Source organism: Nannobrachium achirus (genome assembly GCF_963921795.1).
Source record: "Nannobrachium achirus genome assembly, chromosome: 12".
Lineage (NCBI taxonomy): Eukaryota > Metazoa > Chordata > Actinopteri > Myctophiformes > Myctophidae > Nannobrachium > Nannobrachium achirus.
The window spans coordinates 44,301,466-44,326,332 of NC_137832.1; the positions used below are offsets into that span (position 1 = coordinate 44,301,466).

Here is a 24,867-nt window from a genome sequence, read left to right on the forward strand (position 1 = left end):
CGATATATACGATACCTCTGAAAAGGCATATCGTGGAGACATTGTATCGTCTCCATGATAATTATCACCATATCGCCCAGCCCTAGTCGCAATTATTACATTATCACCTGTTTCACGATTATTCAGGATAATTGCATGATTATTTTTGCATGATGGCCGTGATCGCCATGATGAGAAACATTCAAGCATTTTCAAACATTTAAAAACAAGTTGTGGAAAAACAACATGTCGTGATGCGACAGTCCTACAGTACCTTTATTCATAAGTCACCCACAATGCATACACACACACACACACACACACACACACACACACAGATGCACACACAATGTAGATGTTAGTTAAACTATGCAGACCTATGTTTGTTGCTTGTTCTGATGTTTTTGTTATTTAGGTATTTTTCTTGACTGCAAATATACAATGTTGTTTAGACAGATTCTACTTGTAATGTTTACCTCGTATCCTAGTGTCTTTGAAGCCCTGTCTTCTTTACTATTTACCCTAATGTTTGGTGACTGGGGTTCATTCACTCTGATTTCGTACTTCTAGTACTTCTAAGTTGCTCTGGATAAGAGAATCTGCTAAATGCCTAAATCATAAATTGTGTGTTGACAGTCTTAGATTCACATAATGTACCATACCTTAACCATAATTGATCCATACCCGTGATCCATAACCATAAACCACACCATAACCTTCTGAAACTGTAGTGAAATCAAATTGGGCATGCAGATTTTGTCTCTAATTTGACATGCCATCCCCAATCAAATGGCTTGATGTCTCACGATCCAGAATGTTGCCTGCAGGCAATATGGAACACACACACGCACGCACGCACGCACGCACACACACACACGGCTATATTATAACTAATTACTGGTGACTGTTTTATTTCCAGGACCTGGCAGAGCACCTGGTGACCCACGGTCACCTCCTGAGCTCCACAGATCACAAGGAGCTGAGAGGCCTCTTCAACCTGGGCCAGGAGAGCTCTCGCTGGGCTATGGACCGTCACGTGGCCCTGGCCATGGCCAACCTGGATATTCCTCACACCTGGAATGTCCTGGGCAGCACCAGTGGAGAGGGTAGGGACAGCTATCATGGATCACTTAAGCTCTATACTTCGTCGTACAAAGAATAGTGAAAATGGCTCATCTGCAAGCTCCCACCTTGTCACATCGTGATTCATGACGCGCTGTGAGCTTATAGATTTTTCAACATTTTGGATAATTATCCCTATAATAATGACAGGCCCAATATACTGTAAGGATGCCTGGTTGAACTTAATTAACCTATTCTGGCTGAAGAGCGTTTTCAGCACAAAGGGTTGTTGCTGATAGCCATCTGTGGGAAAGCACTGACAAAAGGAGATACGGTACATCGTCAGTTAATTGCCAGGTCTTGCCAGTTCTATTCTGTAGGCAAACATAGTGTTGTTGTCGGATTGGAACCTTGTATGTCCAAAACCGTTTTAAAAATAGTGAAAATATTATAGCTGATCTACAAGCACACAGCGAGGAGTTGTTTGTTTGTAGATCTGCTACTTTCACTAGTTTTGTGCGACAGTCTTGTACGTATGATGAAGCAGGGCTTTACTTTACGAGAAAACGTACTCATTTGAAACTGGGAGATACAAGGTTTTCTGCCCGACAGTGAAGATAGAAAGGTACTAAACATGCACGGTTAATCAAACTAAAGCTTATGAATATGAGACTTTCCAAAACCATGAGCACAGAAGAGTTTCCAAGGCCCCCTTACTTATCATTGTCGGGAGCAGTGGAAAATTGGACCCTTTCGGTATCCAAGGAAGGTGAACTTTTCAACTTGCTCCTCCTGTTTTTCCTCCTCTCCTTCTCCATGTGGTCCTCCATCACTCCCATTACACACGCTCACTGGCATGAGAACGGAAGTGACCGTGGTCACATGGTGTGCTTCTGTTAACTTCATCAAAGCTATTTAACCAGCATGTAATGTGGTTAATAGAGCCTCCCCATCTGGAAGAAGCCCCAGGTTATAGGCAGAGTTAAGTGTGTGTGTGTGTGTGTGTGTGTGTGTGTGTGTGTGTGTGTGTGTGTGTGTGTGTGTGTGTGTGTGTGTGTGTGTGTGTGTGTGTGTGTGTGTGTGTGTGTGTGTGTGTGTGTGTGTGTGTGTGTGTGTGTGTGTGTGTGCGTGCGTGCGTGCGTGCGTGCGTGCGTGCGTGCGTGCGTGCGTGCGTGCGTGCGTGCGTGCGTGCGTGCGTGTGTGTGTGGAAAAAGTACCCGAATCTTTTACTTGAGTAAAAGTACCAATACTGCAATGTTAGAAATGCTCTGTTACAATGTTAGAAATGCTCTGTTACAATTAAAGGACATCATAAAATGTACTTGAGTAAAAGTACAAAAAGTATTGGCATCAAAATGTACTTAAAGTACCAAATTAGAAAGTGCTCTTTATATGCAGCTTGTCACATTTCAAGTTGTCAAATGTTTAAAAATCTTTTGAATATAGCCAGAAATGTATATAGGGCTGAAGTGCTTAGTGTAAGCCTATATTTTGTAATAATAACCTAAATCTACAAAGTAACTAGTAACTAAAGTTTTCAAATAAATGTAGTGGAATAGAAGTAAAAGTACTGAAACTTGGAAATAAATAAAGTACCTCAAAATGGTACAGTACTTAAGTAAAAGTGCTTAGTTACTTTACACTACTGTGTACGTGTATGCATGTGCGTGTGCGCAAGTGCGTATGCAAGTAGGGTTTATATGCTGGTCAGTATGTTCATGAAATACCACTGCGCGTGTGTGTGTGTTTGTGTGTGTGTGCATGTGCACGCACGTGTGTGTGCGCGTGTGTGCATGCATGCATGTGTTGAGTGGGTGCGTAGGCCACTAACATAAATAACAAATCGGATTTTGTGATAATACGGTTATGGCGGTCTGTTTCACTGCAGCGGCTCCCTATCGTTGTCTGGATAACATTGCCTGTGACATCACCAATGTGCCCGACTGTACTGTTGCGCTCAGGCCTTCGCTCAGTCAATCAGTGTTAAGTGTTGATTTATTTTTTATCAGTGACATTTCTTGGGAGTTTACTGACAAGTGTTGATTGAAGAGTTAAGCTCACATGCAGGGCTGATCCAGTTTGACCATCACTCATGTTAGAATAAACTACTCATGTCTTGTAATGCTGGTATGGTTTTTATATAATTTAGCTTTGGTTATTTGGTGCTCGACTAGTCTGGCACATAATGCAACTAGAACTGCACTCTGTCGAGGTGCCATTTTGCACCTTGTGCCCAAGTAGTTCATACATGGCCTACTTGTGCGCCAGCAGAGCGCGCCATGAGGTGTGCTCTGCTGGCCTCATTGGCTGTTAATGATGACATTACCAGGAATGCTCTTATACAGGGTTCCCACGGTCATCCTGGAAATATTTTGAAATTAGAAAAATATTTTTCCAGTACAGGAAAAGTTTTGAAATTCATCAAGGGTCCTGGAAGGTCCTGGAAAAAAATAATACCTCTGAAATGACACATTAAACATTGGCCAAATTGTCAAATATTAGAGGGAGAAAGTGTGAAAAGTGTGAAAATCTACATGCTCACAACGATGCCCTGTTAGGCCCTGTTAGGGTTTATAGATGCCCTGTTAGGGTACCCCCTTATACTCATATTGGGGATCCCCAGGCATCTGGATGAACTTTGTTCATTGACACACTAAAAGCAGGCTCTGGTCCCACATAGGTCAAATCAGCCCAGTAATGCATTACAATGCACAAGATGCAGCACTTACTGGTAAACAAACATAGCCCAAAACTTAAATATGATTTGAACCACTGGGCAACCACACTTGCAATTTCACAAATTGCAAATTTTCTAGTTGGCTGTTAAATGACAACTTTGTTTTTTTACAACAAGGGTTCATATTTTAGATTGTAATTTGAGAAAAGAAAAGCGTGTTAAAATGTTTTAATTTACTGCTCTCTATTGTTTTAGCGATTTTAGTAGTTTGATTTCAGTGGTTGGGGGCATGCGTAAAAGTGGCTAAATATGTCTTTTTAGACAGAATAAGCCGGCAATGTCTTAGTACGTACATACGCAGCCGAAAGCAGTATTTGTGCGCTCTGCTGGCGCAAGTAATAAAAACTGCAGACTTCCTTACACCCTTTTGTTTATAGGCCTCGCCCTGTCCATACTTTCTACAAAACTGAACTTTTCATCAGAGAGTTCCGACTTTCCGACATGCAGCTTTCTGAACTCTAATTCGATGTAATGCTTTTAAGAAGTTGCGAGTAATGTCATTTTGTAGTTGAACCGGACCTTTCCGACAAAAAGTTTGGTTTCGGAGAAAGTATGGACAGTCCTTATGGCGTGAATCAGCTTGCCTTGTGACATTTTTCGACTGTGCCCCTGTGAGTGACAGTCAAGACATTTAAGAACGTGCCTACGATTTGTTGAAAGGCCATTATTACGTTAAAGTGGGTCAGTGGAGCAGAGGTATTCAGTGCCATGCCAGGGGAGATTGACAAAATGGGGACAAGAGGAGAGACATTGGGACTGATTGTGGTAATGAGGTTAATTATCAAGGTTTTAGACAGACAAGGTTCGCTGTGTGTCATCCCATCTGCTTTCAACTTCCCTCTTCCTCTTATCTTCTTGCTTCTGTGATGGCCCATGACATGTCTGCTTGTTCTGCTTTTTTTTTGTAGCCGTGACGAGTGCCGCTTTCTAAACATGCAATCTCTGGGCTCTGCTGTCCTGCTCCACAAGCAGACTGTTTCCACCTTCACCCAGTGGAACAGGTGTATTGTTTGTTCGTTTGACTGTCACAGCAATAACATAGACAGCTTTTAATCCAACTGGAATTGGTAGATAAATTGGTCAGACTCAGGACCTGTGATATTGTTTTCTTTTCAAGGTCACAAGGTCACAGTGCAATCTCAAAGTTCATCCTTATGCTTACACATGGTGGGTGATATCGTCACTGTCGGCAAGTTACAAAATTGTAAGTGTTTTTTTTCCTAAGTAAGTAAGTAAAGAAAGCCCTGCTTCGTCATACAAGACTGGAGACAATATTACAAACACATCGCTTCGCATCGGCTTTAGTTGTTCTTTGTCCAATAATGTCCAGTTACAACATCTTCTGAACCACCATTATTCTAGATTCTGAGAGTTCTTTACAAAACCAGGCATCGTTCCTTTCCTTTAGGTGGCAAACTTCTTCTGTGGAACCGGTGCAGGCAACTGATTAGTAATGTCTAATAAAGGACATACAAGGTTTTCCACCCGACAACAACGAATGACTTCAATAAGGGAGTATGTAGACGCACACCACGGTCCTTATGAGGTGCTGTCGCTGGAAGCAAGATTCAAATAGGGAATAGTACAAATATTTGCACTGAAATTCAAAGAGCAGTGATCCACATGGGTGTGGCTTTTCACGTCACATTTTCAGATGATCTGTGTGCCCCAGGTGTAATAATTCTCAGTTACAGAAGATAATCGCTCTAGATAAAGCTCTCAAGGCAAAATGATCTTTGTTTAATTATCTTTAATTATATAGCACCTTTCATACATAAAATGCAACTCAAAGTGCCTCACTCAATGAGGAAAGATCATGAAATAATAAAAATAATAAACAATCTGAAATGGTAAGTACAGTTACATTGGTTAGATCTGTGGTTTTCAACCAGTGGCCCGGGGACAACCAGTGATCTTTGAGGGGATTCCAGGTGGTCCCCAGTTAAATGATTGAGAGTTTGTAAACCAAATGGACCCTTGTAGATCTTGTAAAGTGTGTAAAGACTTCACGCTCTCAAAAGTTAAACACCTACATTACTTAATTCACAAGAAATCTACAAACTAGCATAATAGGAGAATAGTTATTTTTGATCAACGTTTGCCTGTTATCTCTCAACATCAATTCAGCATGGAATTGTGGACAAGTTCTTACCCAACAACAACAACAAAATATTAAAAGTTTTGGGTCTGAGAGGCTAAATCTAATCAAATGCTGGTCCGTGGCTCAAATGCTGACTACATAATGGTCCTTGATGTGAAAAGAGTTGAAAACAACAGGGTCGATTGCCACCAGGTATCAAATTGATTTAGCCTTTCTTTTTTCTTTGTTATGATTTCTTTGTCTTGTCTTGTATTATATTATGCATTATGCCTTGAGAGCTGGTGGTGATTATCGGTAGCAACTGGGAATGGATTATATCCGTTGCACTCATTATCTGAACACGTAACTGCAGAGCCACACCCATGTAGAAGAAAGCTCTTTGACCTATTAAGACCTGGAATTATTTTATACTTTAGCTATTGAAAAATAGCAGATATACAAGCTCGCAGCGCCTTATTATAGATGCGGGTGCGCGGCCAAATAAATGTAATTTTGACATATAAAGGTTTGAGAACCACTGATTGAGAAGAATGATTTAGAAGACATTTATAGAATCGGGTAAAAGAATGCACAAAAGTGAGATCTACAAGCTCGCAGCGCGGCACTCGGTGCAGCACTGTGAGCTTGTATATCTGCAATTTTTTTAATAGTTAGCATAAAACAAAATGGTTAAAGTGAATCAAATCTAGACTAAAGTGACACAGATTTGCGTTCCTGGTCTAAATGGGTAAGGCTGTGCAAATGCTTACCCTGATGAAGACAGCTTGAGCAAATCTAAACGGAGCAACGTTGACTGCATATGCTCTATGCAGCGGTGGTTTTCAATGTTTTTTCTTCTCAAGATCCATTATTGTCTCCACCAGCCGAAGGCATGGGGGAGAGTATGTTTTCGCCCCTGTCCGTCCGTCCGTGCATCCGTGTGTCCTCCAGTTTGTTACCAGCTAATATCCGACGCTGTTGGCCCGGTCGCTGCCAAAATGAACACAAACACTCCCTGGATGCTCCCAGAACCGTCAAATGGCCCTGTTCTAGCGCCACCATGAGGCCGATGTTTGCAAAACACATTTCTGTACACTACTCTTAGAGATTTTGTCCACAAATCCTACAAATCGGTAGACAGTATCTCTACAGTCATGTGATCATCATGGATATGTCCGATTTTCCATATTCCATCCTGATTGGCTACAGTTGGCTTCCAAAGTTTGCAGGATTGCTCCGTTTTGAACAAAATGCCTCAAATCATGAACACAGCGTGCAATCTTGGTGAAATTGGACGTGCACGTTCCCACTAGGCAGAGGAAGAAATGCCACTTCAAATTTCTCAAATCAGCCTCATGGTGGCGCTATAACAGGGCAATTTGTGTTTTTACCTTTAAAGGCATATTCAGGTTTAATGAAAATGTGGCTCCTCTCCAGCAGAGGGCGCGGGAGAGGAGTTTTTTGCCTCATCACAAGAACGCGCTTTGCCCAGCAGTTTCCTGTAATGGCGCCCAGATGTAAACAAACTGAAACAAACAAACTAACATCTTTACTCTATACAGCATGGATCGATTAAGCTCTACACATTCCAATCGGTAAGTGAAATAAAAAGTCATCTTTATTTACAAATGCAAACATATTTAGACATGTAACAATTACATTTAACTAACGCTACCGTATCGCTTGGCATGCGGCCGTGTTATAGTCCTCTTACTGGCCTTACAGCTTTGGAAATGTATATTTTTTATTACACCATTATAATGTTCTCATTTTGATCACAAGACACAATTACTGAGTATCGGTAGGCCTACTTCTCCAGCTTTAGAATATGTATGATACTGATTTATACGAGACAGGCACTGGCATTTTATTAGTTCAGTAGTTTACAATCAGCATAATGATTAGCAGACTCAAAACTTGTATTTGGACCATCATAACTAACCCGAACACTACGGTCCTTTTGATTTACAGACCTGTTTGATCATTCAGGGCTAGCGCTCTGCCTCTCTGGTAAATAATACTGTCTGGTAAATTATGTCTGGGGCAAAACAATATATATTTTGACACAGTATGTCCACACAAGCCAACATGACGACGACCCTGTATCTGGATTAATAATTTTGGAGCTGCTAAATGATCTATGCTGCGGGTCTAACGATAAATGAATAACACTGCAGTATTCAATAGACTGAGGCATTTATTATGACTGCTAATCTAATCATTCTTTACCCTTTTTTTCATACAGGTACCTTGTTTCATCATCGCTGTTACTGTTGATCTGGATTGATCTTCGCTCGTGAAGAGCACAACAAGAAAGCATACATAATGCTAACTAAAAGGCTTTTATTTTCTGAGCAGTCGTTACCATCACTAATGATCTGCATGAAAGACTGACATGATCTAAACATGATTAATAAAATGATGCTTTGATATACATAAACTGTAATGTCTCGATTTCATTTTGATCTAGTCAATGGTAAATGTTTTTTGTATGTGGTAAGTTATTTGAATGTGTTCTGACCTCTGAAAGCTTACAATAATGGGAAGTTGTAAACATTGTGAAAACGCTATATTGTATTGTTTCATACACTAAAGCATTTTGGTATGAAACCCCGTTTAAATGCAATATCATATCGTTTAGCTGCATAACATTTCTGGCATTTGTAATAAAAAAAAAAGTTTCAGGTTGACAAAACTTGTTTATTTAGGAAACGGTTTGCAGGTGAAAATGGGAAGTGGAGTGGAGTCTAGCATCTTCCAGACTGTAGAATAGCCTACCCTATTTGTGTGTATAGATTGCCTCATTATATATACATATATATTTTTCAAATGTTCAACGTTTATTGGTGTCATAATTGTAGTGTGATCGGATGTACAGCTGCTCTTCTTCAGACATCAAATTCTTCAGCCTGTATAGAAATAAAGGAGATGATGCTTAGATTAGATTGGTGAGACTAAAATAGACACAAAAGTAAATTTTACAATTTGTCATAAAACAGTACAGTACAATACATTGATCTAATGGCCTAGTGCAGTGTTTCTCAAAGCAGATTTCAAGGTCTCCCTTTATATCTGACAGTGTACAAATGGAACCAAATGAACCCTTCAGGGTCCAGAGTTACAGACTTGTATGCATTGACATGCAAACCCCCCCAATTCGCACCTCGCTAAGGCTTTAGTATCACAATGGGATGTTTGAACAAAGAAACAAGCATTGCACAGTACCTATGCATATCAATAGACCTCCTGTAAGTAGCTAGGTGTTGAGCGACCCCCTCCAAACATCACTATGCACCAATAACGTTCAGATCTTTCTGGAATAGCAAGCGTGGGTCTAACAAATGCGGCGTTGATATCATAGAGGTATAAAATATAGGATGACTTGATAATATGGGCTATGTTGTGAATGTACCTTACGATGCTAAAAGTAGTTCTGTAGATGCGTTTTACGTCAGCCGTATGTTGTGACTCACGTTGTGTTTATTCATGGCTGAAGCTATGGGCTGAAGTAACTTACAAGTAAAGTCTATTTGTCCTTTGTGTGGACATTGAAATCATTTACAAGTTATAGACAAGACATATGTCTCATTTAATGGCCCCTGTTTATTAGATCAATGTATTGTTTTAGGGCGGATTCACCCACAATGTGGCTAACTTTAAAACGAAACTTTTTACAAGAAATATAGCCCCAAACCCTTCAAAGATCCCAATGACAAACCCACATAACAAACGTTTACTTAGGAAATAGATTGCTGCACTCTGACAATTATAAAATATTTCTTATTTACCTCCTTTCTTTGTTCAGCATCTCTCAGCCTGTTGTCCACATTCAGCTTCCTGAAACTCTTCCCTTTGTAAAAAGTTAAACTGTCTAAGACACTAATCGATAAAAAACAAACGCGAAATAAAGTAAACATACAAGCAGAGACTTGAAATAGAAAGAGTAAATTAAAAAATAGCAAGTTAAAGCAGTTAAAACTGCCACGGAATGTAATGTAGTGGCTCCAGTGCCATTGTTTACAGAATGGAGGAACTGTGCACCCGCGCTTCACTAAGGGTGGACGCGCAGAGGAACAGACTAGAACGCGCACTGAGGCCATACTCTATCCTGATTGGTGGAGATCTTTGTGGCGAACGGGAAAATTTCGAGCGAGCTATGCTCGTAACAGGGGACAGGGTGGAAGTCCGTATATGGTCAGCGCACATTATAGTCAGGTGCATTAGTGGAAAATGTACACATTTTATTTTTATTTGAATGAAAGCGAAGTCCTGAATATACCTTTAACTCCACCGATAAGTGGAAAACTTTGTATGCAAACTCTCTAGAGCAGGGATGTCGCGAGATGATTCAATCCGGCCCCAGGCTTGTAGAGCATACATTTCTGAGCATTTAGGAAAAAAAAGTAAGTCTCTAGCCCATTCCTGTCAAGAGTTATGATTTTTTTTAAAGAAGTAATCAACTAATGCTCTCTGCAGTCTAGCTTTCTCTCCCCTCAATCAGCCACCAGGTGCTGGCAATTGAGTTGATTGATTGGAATGTTAAGTGATCAGCAATCTCTCTCTCTGAAGATGACAGCATTGCTAGGAATGGGGGGAGGGTGGGTCTGGCTATGAATATACCTGAACATACCTGCAATATCCGAACTCTACTCAAAGATTACACATATTAGGCATGAAAATTTATGTTAAAAAAATTACTTATTTTTCAAAACTTTGAAAAATAATAATAAAAGTTTTATTATTCACTGATATTTTCTGAATATTCCATTATTGTTCATTACTCAAAATAAAATAAAAATAATTATTCTATTATCAAATGATTTTTTCTAATTGGCACTTAAACAAATAGCATTTCTCGTACCAAATTTCTTGTAGGCTGCAACTGTAACACCAATAATGAAAGTAGCTATTTTACTTAATAATTAACACGATTTGGAAAATGATATACTGCTATAATGCTAGCTATAGCAGTGACTGAGACAACAGGAAAAAAACGAAAACTAAAAAACAGAGCGCGAGTGTGCATGCCATCCGATCCGCGGCTGGTTATACCATTCCGGCCCTCATCAAGTCACCTTTCGTCCAATGCGGCCCTCACCCCAAAATGAGTTTGACAAGCCTGCTCTAGAGGCTATGGATAAACCTTTGCCCTGCATTTTTCACATTCACCTTTATAGTGCCACCAGGAGGACAACTTATGTAAAACACATTCTTTGCTATTACTCCATCAGATTCTCTCCAACAATCATGCAAATCAGTACACAGTATCTCTATAGTCATGTGATTAAGTCCAATCCGTCTGATATTTCATATACCATCCTAATTGGCTAATTTTGGCTTCCAAAGTTTGCAGGATTGCTCCATTTTTGAACAAAATGCCTCAAAACATCAACGCAGCTTGCGATTACCGTGACATTTCCACACATATTCCCACTACGTCAAGGAATAAATGCTACACTTTTCATATTGGAACACAATGCCTCAAATCATGCATGCAGCGTCCGACTGCCATGAAAGGTCTAAGATTGGCGAAGAACACATGCCACCCTTTTTACATTGGCCTATATAGCACCACCAGGACGTCTGGCCTGGTGGAGACCTGTGCTCGGAAGAGCACTGCTTCTAGTTTATTCTGCATTTGAGCCACGGACCACCAATTGATGAGATTTAGCCTCTCAGACCCAAAATGTGGAAGATTTTGTTATCGTTGAATAGGATTTTGTCCACAATGCCATGCTGTATTGATGTGGTAGCATAGGAGAGATAGATAGATCAACAGATAATTGATCAATTGATCAAAAGAACATTTCTTCTATATGCCTGTTCTCTAAATGTGTAGACTTAAGTAATGCAGATGTTTAACAATAATTTAACTCTTGAGAGCGTAAAATGAAACCAAATGGACCGGTTACCAACTGTCCATCATTTAGCAGGGGACCACCTAGAACCACTGGTTGAGAACCGGTGCTGTATGGCACTGGTTACCAAACACTCGGTCGGGACCCATTTGTGCGTCACCGACAAATTTTGTGGGTCCCTTAATTTTTTCTTTCCTCTTTTTTCAAAAGTTTTTTTTTTTTTTTAATTAAAGAAATTCCATAAATTAAAACACAAATGTGAAGAAGTATCGGGTTTTGGATCAGGGTCCACTTGGAAAGGTTTTGTGGCCCACCCATCTGACCACTTAATGAACATCGCGGTCGAAGTGTATCCTGTAGTCATAATGCTACTTTCTACAACCAAGGGCCAATGATGCTAATATCTTTCTCTCTCCCTCTCTGCAGCACCTTTCTATGATCATTGTAAAATTATTTATAAGACATTAGTAGAATCTGCCTCAGGTCTTAAGACCCCTCGTGTGTCTTCCTGTCTCTCTCCATCCAGAGTCCACTCCCAGGGAGTCTCCCCTCCACCTGGCAGTGCGCTGGGGCCTGTGTCGGCTGGCAGAGCTGCTGCTGTGCCAGCCTGGCGGCCTGATGGCTGTGGGTCTGCCCAACGAGGAGGGCGTGACGCCGCTGCAGTTGGCACGCATTGCAGGCAACACCCAGCTCCTACGGCTGCTTACACAGTGAGCACGTAACTCAAATCTCTGCTTCTGGGGGGATGGGGGTCCCTTGAACACCATACTTTGAAATCGGGGTCTGCGGCCAAATAAATGTAATTTTGGGTGTCCTTGACATGAAAATGTTTGAGAACCACTGATTGAGAAGAAGGATTTAGAAGACATGTATAGACTTTCACACTTTTCAAAAATAGCAGATATGCAAGCTGTGAGCTTGTAGATCTGCTATTTTTCAATAGTTAAAGCATAAAGCAACATAAGGCAACACCCAGCTCCTACGGCTGCTTACACAGTGAGCCCGTCACAGCAGTCTTTATAGTCTGTCACAGCGCATGACAGTTTTTAATTATTATTGTTTCAAAACATTTTCAAAGAAGCATCCCCCCCCTAAATCCAATAACTTTTTTCCCTCAGTAATTTCATGAAGAAATCTAAGAAATTCTATAAATTAGAAAACAAATGTTTAAGAAGTAGTGAAAATAGCAGCTCCACAAGCTCACAAAGCGACGCGTTGTGAGCTTGTGGATCTGCTCTTTTCGGTCTCGAGCTGCTCTACCTAGTCATACTGTAACTTGTAGTATGTAAATGAATGATCTGTGAAGTGTGAACATTTCAGACGAAATTATGCATGTATGTAGGCATCACATGTTATATAAAACTAGAAAGGTGCAATTCTGAGAAATTGCAAGTGTGGTTGCCTATATATTGCAATCCGCAAATCCACTATATTGTCCAATCAGAAAATGTTACAGAAAAAGTCAGTTGAACTCAATGGACCTTACAGAAAAAAGTCCATTGAATTCAGTGGACTTTTGGGGTTTTGGGGTTGCTCTGAATAAATAATTCGAAATAGTAATAAAGAGCAAGAACTATACTCTGGTTGCCCAGTAGACAACCACAGTAATGAATGTCTTATATAGAGCGGAGAAGCAAGACTGTTCTACAGTTAACGTACTATTGCCCCAGATAATTGGCATTCCTTAGATTTTTCAAATACTGTAAATACTGTACACTGTAACAAGTGTGTCTTATGCTCAAATGTCAAATCAGACAATTTTAAACACCTGATTGGATCACCTGTCAAACTCAGGAATGTTTTTTGTCCAAAGTGACACGCTATGAACTTGTATTTGTGCAAGCTCATGTGTGTGTGTGTGTGTGTGTGTGTGTGTGTGTGTGTGTGTGTGTGTGTGTGTGTGTGTGTGTGTGTGTGTGTGTGTGTGTGTGTGTGTGTGTGCGTGTGTGTGTGTGTGTGTGTGTGTGCGTGCATGCGCGCCACACAGCCCGCCCAACCCCCTGGCCACACCTCCGGCAGGTCTCTCCCAGGTGTGGGCGGACCGGTCCCGCCTCCTGAGGTTCTGCCACGACACGGAGAACCTGACGCTGAGCGTCCGTCAGAACCCGCGCTGGACGTCCCAGCAGAGCCGGCACGGGGACATCCTGCTGCTGAGAGAGAGGCTCAGAGACGGACACTTCCTCAAGGAGGTCAGTGGGGCTGAAGTAGGGATGGGACCATATGAAAATGTCATGTCACGATTATTGTGACAAAAGAAATCGCAATTTACGATATTATCGCGATAATGAAAATCCATTATCTTGGGGCGGAACATTTGCCAAAAAATGGCAGATCTACAAGCTTGCGACGCGTTGTGAGCTTGTAGATCGCCTATTCTTTTGGCAACGACATTTGATAGAGAGTGAAAGAAAGACTGTGGTACAGGATATGCAGCTCTCCACGATACGATTATGAGTGAGTGTTTTTTATCTCGATAAACGATAATACCGCTTATCGTCCCATCCATAATCTGAATCCACAGGGATGATGAGGGTGATCTCTGTCTCTGCACTAGTGACCACTAAGAGCCCATTAAGACCTGACAAATACACAACAAATGTCTTCTAAATCGGTTTTCTGAAAAACGTTTCTTTATCTGTGGCGCTCAAAGTTTTTTAAAGTCAAGGCCCCCTAGAGTTATAAGTATGGCCACCGACCCCCATCTCGAGATATTATGTATATATATATATACAGTATATATATATATATATTCAACCATGAGCCATTAATCAGACATGTGGAATTGGATGGATCTTTTGCACTTACCGTAGCCATGCCAGAAGTAGATTTTTCTGCGCATTCAAGGGAAAACCTCATCTAATTGAATTTGCCACCCATTTAATGAATCATTTGTGTTGTATGTTCTGCTCTGTCTCTGTGCCCAGGCAGATAATGTATGTTGAGCTCCATAAATACAGTATCTGGACACACAGACACACCATTCTGTGATTTGGTAATTTGTAATGCATTTCAAACTGCTGGGAGAAAAGAAATCCCAGCATCTTAACCACTTAACACTTAGTAAAACTGACCTGAGTTTCAGTTGTACCGCTTTTTTTCTAGTTATGACTGAGAGAGAGAGAGAGAGAGAGAGAGAGAGAGAGAGAGAGAGAGAGAGAGAGAGAGAGAGAGAGAGAGAGAGAGAGAGAGAATTAAAGTGGTGGACAGAGGGGGGAGGGGAGGAATCTAACAACACACACTCTCAGTTTACCATAAACAAAGATGGCTGGTATAAAGTCACTTAAATACCTGCAGATATTGTTTTAACCACTTCAGTCTTAACCATTGCAGGACTGATAAGATGGTTAACAAGATGTCTCCTACAGATTTCAGTTTTTGCCTTTAGCCCACTGGAACATTGGAACAGTCAAATAAGTCAGTAAAACAACATCATGATAGCTTCTGAGGGCAACGTTGACATGCTCCTGACATGTTTCATTAAGCTGCTCCCTCAATCCTTGCATCCGTCTCTTTTGTTGCTTAGTATACCTATGCTGTTTTGACGTGCATGTTTTGGGATACCAATTGGTGACAGTGGCTAAACAAACGTTTCACAACATAACATTGGCTTGCCTAGCTTAAAAGTCTTATTCATAAAGCTGTTCGTAAATGTCCTAATATGTTTTAGTATCGATTTTACTGTATACTGTATATTTTTTAAATAAATAGGGAGGTGTGAGGTGTAAAACCTTGAGTTGTGCGGATCACAGGTTTATCTGATGATGCATTCCACCTGTACATAAATCAAATGCGTGTTCATGTATGCGGCATTCCACACCCCATTTTACACCATAAAAGGTAACATGGTAGGATATTATATAAACCTTTTCTAATGAACACCTTTAATGAGGTAAAAAAGAAGAAGAAAAAGATCCAGGACATACTAGAACGCCTCTATCTGATATAGATTATGGATAAGAGTTTATTGATCACTGAGGGGAAATTCTATTCTCTGTCTACATCGGATAATGGATATTGACTTCACCAGGCTGCTTCATCAGATAGTAAGATGTGTAGTCTATTAGTGTTGTGTAACAGTTATGTGATCAACCAGTTTCATAATTGCTATAGAGATTAATAACTACCACAACGTACAAATCGGTTTGAATTTGCATCATTTCTATGCATCCAAGAAATAGCTTATTTAACAGACAGTCAGGTTTGGCACTATTGTAATTTATTTTTTTATTTAAAAAATACATTTTCTGATAAGAGCTTCGCTACCCATGATTTGTGGCACATACTGTACGAGTCGACTGCACCAGAGGAGTTTCAGAGTACCTGATGCAAGCAATCACGGACAAAAACATGATGATGTATCAGACTGTTTGTGGATTTGCACTTCAGTATAAAATCTGTGCATACGCAAGCTTAGCGAATGAGGCCCATTGAACTTAAATAACAAACAAACTTAGTACGGTACTTAAAATGTATGTTATCTAAAACCCTACACATAAACTTTGTAACCCTCAATTTGTCAGTCTTTGCATTAAAGTATTATTGCGACCGTAGGTCGCATTTACTACCAAAACCTCCACAGGCTGTCCGTGGGTGAGTGAGTGAGTCAGTCACACTTTTGCCCTGCTCATATCTCCACAACCGTTGCCCCCATCCATGCCAAATTTTGCACACACACTCCTTGACTGCCAAACTACAAACTCCAAGGACCCCCGGAGCAGGTCCCTGGGGGACCCCCAGATGTAAAAAATGACCAAATGTGGTCACACGTCACACTTTTTCCCTGCTCATATCTCCGCAACCGTTGACCCGATCCATGCCACATTTTGCACACACACTCCTTGCCTGCCAAACTACAACCTCCAAGGACCCCCCGAGCCCCAGGGACCCCCAGCTCCCTGGGGGACCCCCAAGTGTAAAAAATGACCAAATGTGAAAAAATTACCATATGACCACCCCAACGGGGCAGCTCACGGGGAATTCCCGGGGACCACCCACTCCTCGTGCTCCAGAACGGATGCACGCCCCCAGTGGAGGACCCCCTCCACTGCAGCTCACATAAAATGCCGATAAGCGACCTACGGTCGCTTATCTCCCGATTAGGGAGTCTTACTGGTATCTATTGCTCTTTATCTGTCCATATTATGTGTCTGAGAAGGCTCACAAATGAAAGCCCTCAAACTTCATTGTCACTCATTTTCACATGAAAAATAACAATTGTAGGCCTATGTACAGTAAACATCAGTCTACAAATACCGTACTTTTTTACCCGTGGTGTAAAGTAACTACCGTATTTTCCGGACTATAAGGCACAATTAAAAGCCTTTAATTTTCTCAAAAAACTACAGTGCGCCTTATAGTCCAGTGCGCCTTATGGATCATTCATTGACATTGACATTCCCTTTAGCACAGCTCCATCTGTTGGATGCATAACGCAACGGTAGCGTCTATTATGTGCGCCTTATAGTCCGGTGCGCCTTATATATGAAAACAGTTCTAAAATAGACCATTCATTGACAGTGCGCCTTATAGTCCGGTGCGCCTTATAGTCCGGAAAATACGGGTAAGTGCATTTACTCAAGTACTGTACTTAAGTACAATTTTGAGGTACTTTTACTTTACTGGAGTATTTCACATTTTCAATACTTTTACTTCTACCACATCATCTTACCACATCTCAATGGCAAATATTGTACTTTTACTCCACTACAATTATTTGAAAACTGTAGGCACTAGTTACTTTGTAGATTTGGATTATTATTACAAATTACAATACATAAATTGACCACTTCCTCCCTATACATATATATTTCGCGATTTGAAAATAGACACTCAATAAAGTTTTTAATTCCAGACTTTTACTTGTAATAGAGTACTTCTATATAGGTATACTTTTACCTAGGGCTGTCACAATTATTACATAATCGTCAAGTCGCAATTATTTTGTCATAATCATCATAATCGTTTACATGTTGAAAAATGTTCCATATTTTCAAACATTTTCAGAAATAGTGGAAATAGCCGATTTACAAGCTTGCGATGCGTTGTGAGCTTGTAGATCGGCAATTTCCACTATCAATGTTCTTTTTCAAGTATAAAGTTGTCAAATATGTAAGTAATTTCTTTGTATATTCAGGTTATGTGTCATATCTGCCATGTGCAACTTCAAAGCCTACAAGCCAAACAGGATTGTAATAAACACAATTAAATCGTTAATCGCAATTATTTTAGTGACAATTAATCGTCACGTAAAATGTCATAATCGTGATAGCCCTACTTTTACCTAAGTGAAATGTGAGTACCCGGTACTTTTCCCCACCTCTGCTTAATTACTTCTCCCTCTCCGATATGCCTTGTGTCCCACAGATCAAAGCACTCAGGAGAGAGCGCTCAGAACCAGACACCATCCTAGGGAAAGAAGAGCTGGTGGACGGGCCTCGTGAGAATGGTATCACACTGTTCCAAGTCTCTGTACATTATGGGATCTAGTATAGGATGCCTGGCTTTACCCAAGCATCCAATCTTTACGGTTTGTTTCCATGTTTGCTAGCCGTGGTCACTGCTCAGCCTTTTTAGCTTCATCTGTTCAAGTTTGGACATTATGAGAAATAGTGGCTCTTGGATCAGAGGAAGATGTTCACTGAACATATGGTGCCCTCTACTGGGATGAACAAGTACTGCAAGCTTAAGCAAGCACACAGGCACCTACATGTGTGCGAGCTCTCGCTTTCTCTCTCTCTCTCTCTCTCTCTCTCTCGTAGCGAGAGTTTTCAATCCTCCAGTGTGGACACCCATTAAGAGACGTCAGCAGACTCTTTATTGCTTAGTGCTCTCCACCCCGTCTCTCTCTCTCTCTCTCTGTGTGTGTGTGTGTGTGTGTGTGTGTGTGTGTGTGTGTGTGTGTGTGTGTGTGTGTGTGTGTGTGTGTGTGTGTGTGTGTTAAAGGTTGTTTCCTCTCCATCCCACTGGGGTGCAGCCTGAGAGCCAGCTGGCAGCAGTCTGCCCGGGCCGCTGAATGTGCATGTTTTCTGGTGTCATGCTGAGGCAAAGAAAGCCCCCTGTCGGATAATAGTCCACCATATTCCCCCTTTAAAAAGCTGTGAACTGGTTTCGGGTTCTCTCTATACCAAGGGTCTTCAACAGGGGGTCCGGGACCCCTAGGGGGTCCTCAGAGTTACTACAGGATGGGTCCTCCGGGGGGGATCCTCCAAACCTTTTTCTCCTTTTTTATATTAACCACTTGAATCCTAGTGTCCATATTCTGAGAACTTTAGCCAAAAATGGCAGATCTACAAGCTCACAACTTGTAGATCGTCTATTTTTGGCAAAGACATTTGGTTTAGAGGGTAAAAAGATCAGCCTAAGTACAGAGTGAAATATCAAGTTATGTATTTACGGTTCAAGTGGTTAAATACGTTTCTGAAAAATGTACATGAATCCAAAATTCAATAATGATTGTGCTGTCAAACAATGAAACTATATAGACAGGGATAACGGTGTAAAAACCTGATTAAAGGGTGTACCAAACTTTTCTCAATTGATTCTTATGTATTTTTTCCTGTAGAATCCATTTCTGCAATATAAATTTTTATATTGCGCATAATTAATGAGATAATTAGCATTTTTGACTAATTATGCTAATTATCTCATTAATTATGCACAATACAACAATATACTTTGCAGAAATGGATTCTACGGGAAGAATTACATAAAGGTCAGCTGAGAAAAGTGTGGTAAACCCTTTTATCAATTTTTGATGAATTCTTTCCCGTTCTTTCTGCCCATGTGTCAAATTATTTGTAACATGGGTGGAAATGACAGGACAAACCCTATTTAAAAAATGATAAAAGGGTTTACCAAACTTTTCTCTGTTGATTCTTATGTATTTTTTCCTGTAGAATCCATTTCTGCAATATACATTTTTGTATTGTGCATCATTAATGAGTTAATTAGCATATTTGAAGCATATTTGACATATGAGGGGAAATAACAGGAAAAACCTATAACAATTTGATAAAAGGGTTTAACAAACTTTTCTCAGTTGATTCTTTTGTATTTTTTCCTGTAGAATCCATTTCTGCAATATACATTTTTGTATTGTGCATCATTAATGAGATAATTAGCATATTTGACACATGGGCGGAAATAACAGGGCAAACCCTATAACAATTTTTTCAATGGACTACAGTACTGTAACAGGTACAGTAGAGTACAGTAAGTTACAGTACAGTAAGGTACGGTACAGTACAGTACAGTACAGTAAGGTATAGTACTGTAAGGTACAGTAGAGTATAGTACAGTAAGATACAGTACAGCAAAGTACAGTAGAGTACAGTACAGTAAGATACAGTACAGCAAGGTACAGTAGAGTACAGTACAGTAGAGTACAGTAAAGTACAGTAAGGTAAAGTAGAGTACAGTAAGGTATAGTAAGGTACAGTAGAGTACATTAAAGTACAGTACAGTATGGTACAGTACGGTACAGTAAAGTACAATACAGTTTGGTACGGTACAGTAGAGTACAGTACAGTAAAGTACAGCAGAGTACAGTAAAGTACAGTACAGTAAAGTACAGTAGAGTACAGTTGAGTACAGTACAGTAAGGTAAAGTACAGTAAGGTACAGTAGTGTACAGTCAAGTACAGTACATTAAGTTACAGTAAAGTACAGTAAGGTACAGTACAGTACACACAGGGTATAGCTGCTCAGATTCACCGCTCCACTGTACTGTACCCTACCTTACTGTACTTTACCTTATTGTACCTTACTGCGCTGTACTGTACTGTACTCATCCATAGTAATACATTCTTCCCTTTAAAAAACTGCACTATCGACATGTTTCACACACATTTAATTTATTTGCTAAATAGTTACTATATCGATTTTAGTTTTGTTTTGAGTTTGACGCTAAGCTTTTGGTGGGCGTTACTGTACGCCACTGTGGTCTTTGATCTGCAAAGCACGCTAGTTAAACGATATAGAGGATCAAGGGAGGCCACATGGTAACGGTACCCCCACTGCGAACCCCCCGGGGGAAAACAAAAGTAAGACCTTGTTAAATTGACATAAGAGATACTGTACATACAGTAAGTGTGTGTAGAAAATGCATTGTTAAAAATGCTGACAAACATCTCACTTGTATCACTTGTGACGTTTCATCGTCTTGAAATCGCCTGTTTTCTGTCCCCTCTCTCAGAAGCATCGTATCCCGATATCAACGGAGGCTTCTCGACCGCTGTGGAAAACGTGAGTATTACATTATTAACCGAGAATGCTGTTCTCTGTATTGATTCACACACAGACCAAAGAATTCGACCAGCATGTTACGGTGAGGGCTGAGGATTTCTTTCTTATCCTTTTAAAAGGGAGTGCGCAGTCCATTGCCCGTAATGCTTTTTGCTCTCTGGGCTGCCTGGCAGAGAGAGATGGCATGGAGAACACACAGGACATGATGGGGCGCTGGAGTAAAGTTCCTGCCCACCACCGCAGAGACAAGGTCTCTATTTTGATTGTCTTAATTACCCGCTCTTATGCCTTAACTTAAAGGACTGTCCATACTGTCTCCGACCACCGAACCTTTTGTCGGAAAAGTCCGGTTCAACTACAAAATGACGTCACTCGCATCTTCTGAAAAGCATTTCCCCCGAATTATAGTTCGGAAAGCTGCACGTCGGAAAGTCAGAACTCTCCAACGAAAGGTTTGTTGATCTGAGACAGTATGAACAAGACTTTAAGTTAAGGCATAAGAGCTGGTACTTAAGACAATCAAAATACAGCCCTGATTAGAATTTTGAATCCTCAAAATGGCTTCCAGCATGGCCGGGGTGTGGTTACACTCTTGAATGTAAAATGAAACCAAATGGACCTTTCTTTCCATTTGGTTTGATTTTACACTCTCAAGAGTTAAATAATTGTTAAACATCTGCATTACTTAATTTACCCAAGTCTACACAAATATAGAATGCAGAAGAATTGTTATTTTGCCTGTTATCTCTCCTATGGTCATCAATATAGCATGTAATTGTGGAGAAAAGATCTTATCCAATGAAAAACAAATGCCGAATGAATAATGGCCTTTGGTGGGGAAAAAGGTTGATAACCACTGTCCTAAATGAGTTGTGGAGGGGGCGATTGTCTGTGGTTGCACTAGCAACTCCTTGGGGTTGGTCAGGGTGCCTGTTCAGCAGGGAGCGGAGCTGGGAGGAGTAGCATGGAGGAGTAGCGTGTTCCTCCACATGCGTTATGTCCTCCTGGTGAAACTCCTCGCTGTCAGATGAAGAGAAGCTGACCAGCAGAGTCAAGTGTGTGGGAGGAAGGATACACAAGCTGGCCTACGCCCTCCCTATAACAACCAGCAGGGGTCAGCAGCAACAAGGGACTACAGTACTCTAACTAGGGGACATGGGAATTGACAAGGGGCACACTTATCATTCCAGAGATGTTGGTCTGAACCGCCAATTCTAATAGAGAAAATGTCAAAAATAGTAAAACAAGAAATCTCACCACCTCTCAATACTGCATATTATTCAGCACACAGGTGTTAGAGCAGGCACCTGGCACATACTGGTGAATAGCAGACTTTTATGAGTGGTGTGCTGTGCAAGTAGTGTGACACGCACGCACGCACGCACGCACGCACGCACGCACGCACGCACGCACACACACACACACACACACACACACACACACACACACACAGTTCTTCGACCTGTAGGATCCCGTTCACGTGGTGCACATGGTCAAGCTAATTGCCCCCCTGTGCCCCCTCCCCTCTCCTCCTCCACACACACACTTCCACTCACACTCAAACACACACACACACACACACACACACACACACACACACACACACACACACACACACACACACACACACACACACACACACACGCGCGCGTGCGTAAACACATGTGTACACGCAGGGGCACTTGCCATGCCAAACACTCATGTTTTTGTACTTAATCCTACTGCCTATTTTCTTTGCTTGCGTCGCGCTGGTGGCGGCAGCACGTGCTGTGGCTGCTGCATGATGTGAAGCCTTCAGTGTACAAATGGACGTGCCGTGTTTCACTGTGGTCACACAGGAGGACGACCAAGAGACTCTCATGTTCTGCCTGAGCGAGGACCTGAATGACGAGGAGGAGGAGGACCGTCCCTTACCGTCTGACTCGGGTATGTGAAGCACCCCCCCACGCACACACACACACACACGCACGCACGCACGCACACACGTACACACGCTCGCACAAGTGTTCATTTAAAATTCAGAGAGAGTTACGGTTACAAAGAATAAAGTAACTATGATGATTTTACCCAGCTCACACTCACACACGCATACACGCACACGCACACGCACACACACACACACACACACACACACACACACACACACACACACACACACACACACACACACACACACACACTACTTCTCGTGTTTCACATGAATGTCCTGTTACAGTGCTGTTTTTGTTGTTTTTAAACATTTTGACTTGGTGGAAGTGCCGAGTCAAAGCAAGCAGGTGGTATTATGTGGTTAGTCATACAAAGGATGAGGGATCAGTGTTGTGTTAGGTGCTGTTATTCATATGGGTGTGTGGGTGGTGGGGGATTCTGAGGAGGGGGGTGGGGTCATCTGAAGTAGCTTCCAGTCAACAAGCCTGCAAGCTGCCATCCCCCTGCAAGCGGGGGAAACAGTTTCTCCCCTAAACAGAACTTGGAAGCACAGTGGCGTCAGTTCAGAAAAAGGTATGGGAAGGCGCGCGTGCAAGACACCAGCCATGTTGCCATACCTTAGCAACAGGCATGATACGTTTATTTACAGTATTTAGTACGGTACATTTTATTTTTCTGCGGAAACTGGGAATATACCATTTTGTCAAGATGGGGAGAATGCAAGTGTGGAGAATATAATTATAATACCTTGTTGAAGTGACCATTTTGTTAAATTTAGCATTTGTAGTTATTTTACTGTAATTTAACAACATAATAACCAGCACAGATAGACAAAGAGACATTCATGGATTTATATTTAAAAGTAACTTTTATTTTCCCCCCTGGACCCAGGGTATGGCAGCTGCATATCCCTGCCATACCCAATTGACACCCCTGTGGAAGCAGACTCCGAGTCTAGAACACGACTGTCTAACTTTAGAATTCCGATTCCCCTTCAAGACTGCAGGATCACATTTCTGCCCTGCGTCTTCTCTACTAGGAACGATCACATTTTTGGAGCTGTGTGCAGCTCCCTATACGTGGCTGTGTGGGTCTGTCTGTGTGTGTGTCTGTCTGTGTGTATGTAGCCTGACTTCGGCGCGTAACTAGTGCCGCACCATTTACGCCACTCGCGCAATATATACATCAAAATGTGCGGCTCGGCCGGGAATGGTGTTCTATTACCTTTCGTTCCGATCCGCCTTACCATGCCGACGTAATCGGCAAAAAACGACGCTTAATTGTCCCCATTGACTTATAATGGGACAATGCAAGAAATCACTTTCAAGTATTTTTCTCTCGTAAACCATAGGAGCTACAGTTTCAAACCTCGGAGAGGAGATTCATAATGATTTTAAGAATGAATCGAAAAATAATTACATCACTCGGCCTCATGGTGGCGCTATAACGGCCCACTTTACGTTTTGCCCCGTAACTCTTGAACCGTAGATCGGAAAATTAAAATTCTTTTTTCCCTGGATTCCTTGGGTCAAGACGCATCTCCCCATATAGGCCACGCCCATTTGCGCCAGGATAGATTTTCCGCCATCTTGAATTTTCTCCAAAACACACTTTTTGCTCCTTTTCCTACATATTTTCTTCAAATGTCACAAAAATCGGTACACATGATCTACACACACACACACACACACACACACACACACACACACACACAGCTCCACTTCACACGGGTGTGATTTTTATTTAAATATTCGTGGCACTCTCCAAAATCAATAACATTTGACTTTAATTAATTTGATCTTAATGAATGGTTTAGTTACAAGCAAACTACTCTATAGGCTAATACTACTGTACTGCCTGTTGTTGGCTATTAATTTAAACTTTGAGTGAAGGAAGGGAGGGAGGAATCCAATAAAAAGAATGAGAATTCAAAGACGGTTGACTCCAAAGCACTGGATTTTTGTTGTTGTCATGATTTT

The 24,867-nt window shown here is 41.3% G+C and overlaps 1 protein-coding gene across 1 annotated transcript in view; it reads left to right on the top strand.

Annotated features, from left to right (window-relative positions):
• The window catches only part of LOC308295607 (rho guanine nucleotide exchange factor 28-like), a gene marked incomplete at its 5' end in the record, with an annotated part of 80,389 nt that overhangs the window by 6,782 nt on the left and 48,740 nt on the right, over nucleotides 1-24,867 (top strand). Inside the window, 6 exons of the mRNA XM_080738657.1 lie at nucleotides 899-1,085; nucleotides 12,243-12,426; nucleotides 13,704-13,905; nucleotides 18,080-18,161; nucleotides 21,987-22,096; nucleotides 22,798-22,885. Coding sequence (XP_080594783.1) covers nucleotides 899-1,085; nucleotides 12,243-12,426; nucleotides 13,704-13,905; nucleotides 18,080-18,161; nucleotides 21,987-22,096; nucleotides 22,798-22,885 — 853 coding nt within the window. The remainder of the gene's footprint in view (nucleotides 1-898; nucleotides 1,086-12,242; nucleotides 12,427-13,703; nucleotides 13,906-18,079; nucleotides 18,162-21,986; nucleotides 22,097-22,797; nucleotides 22,886-24,867) is intronic.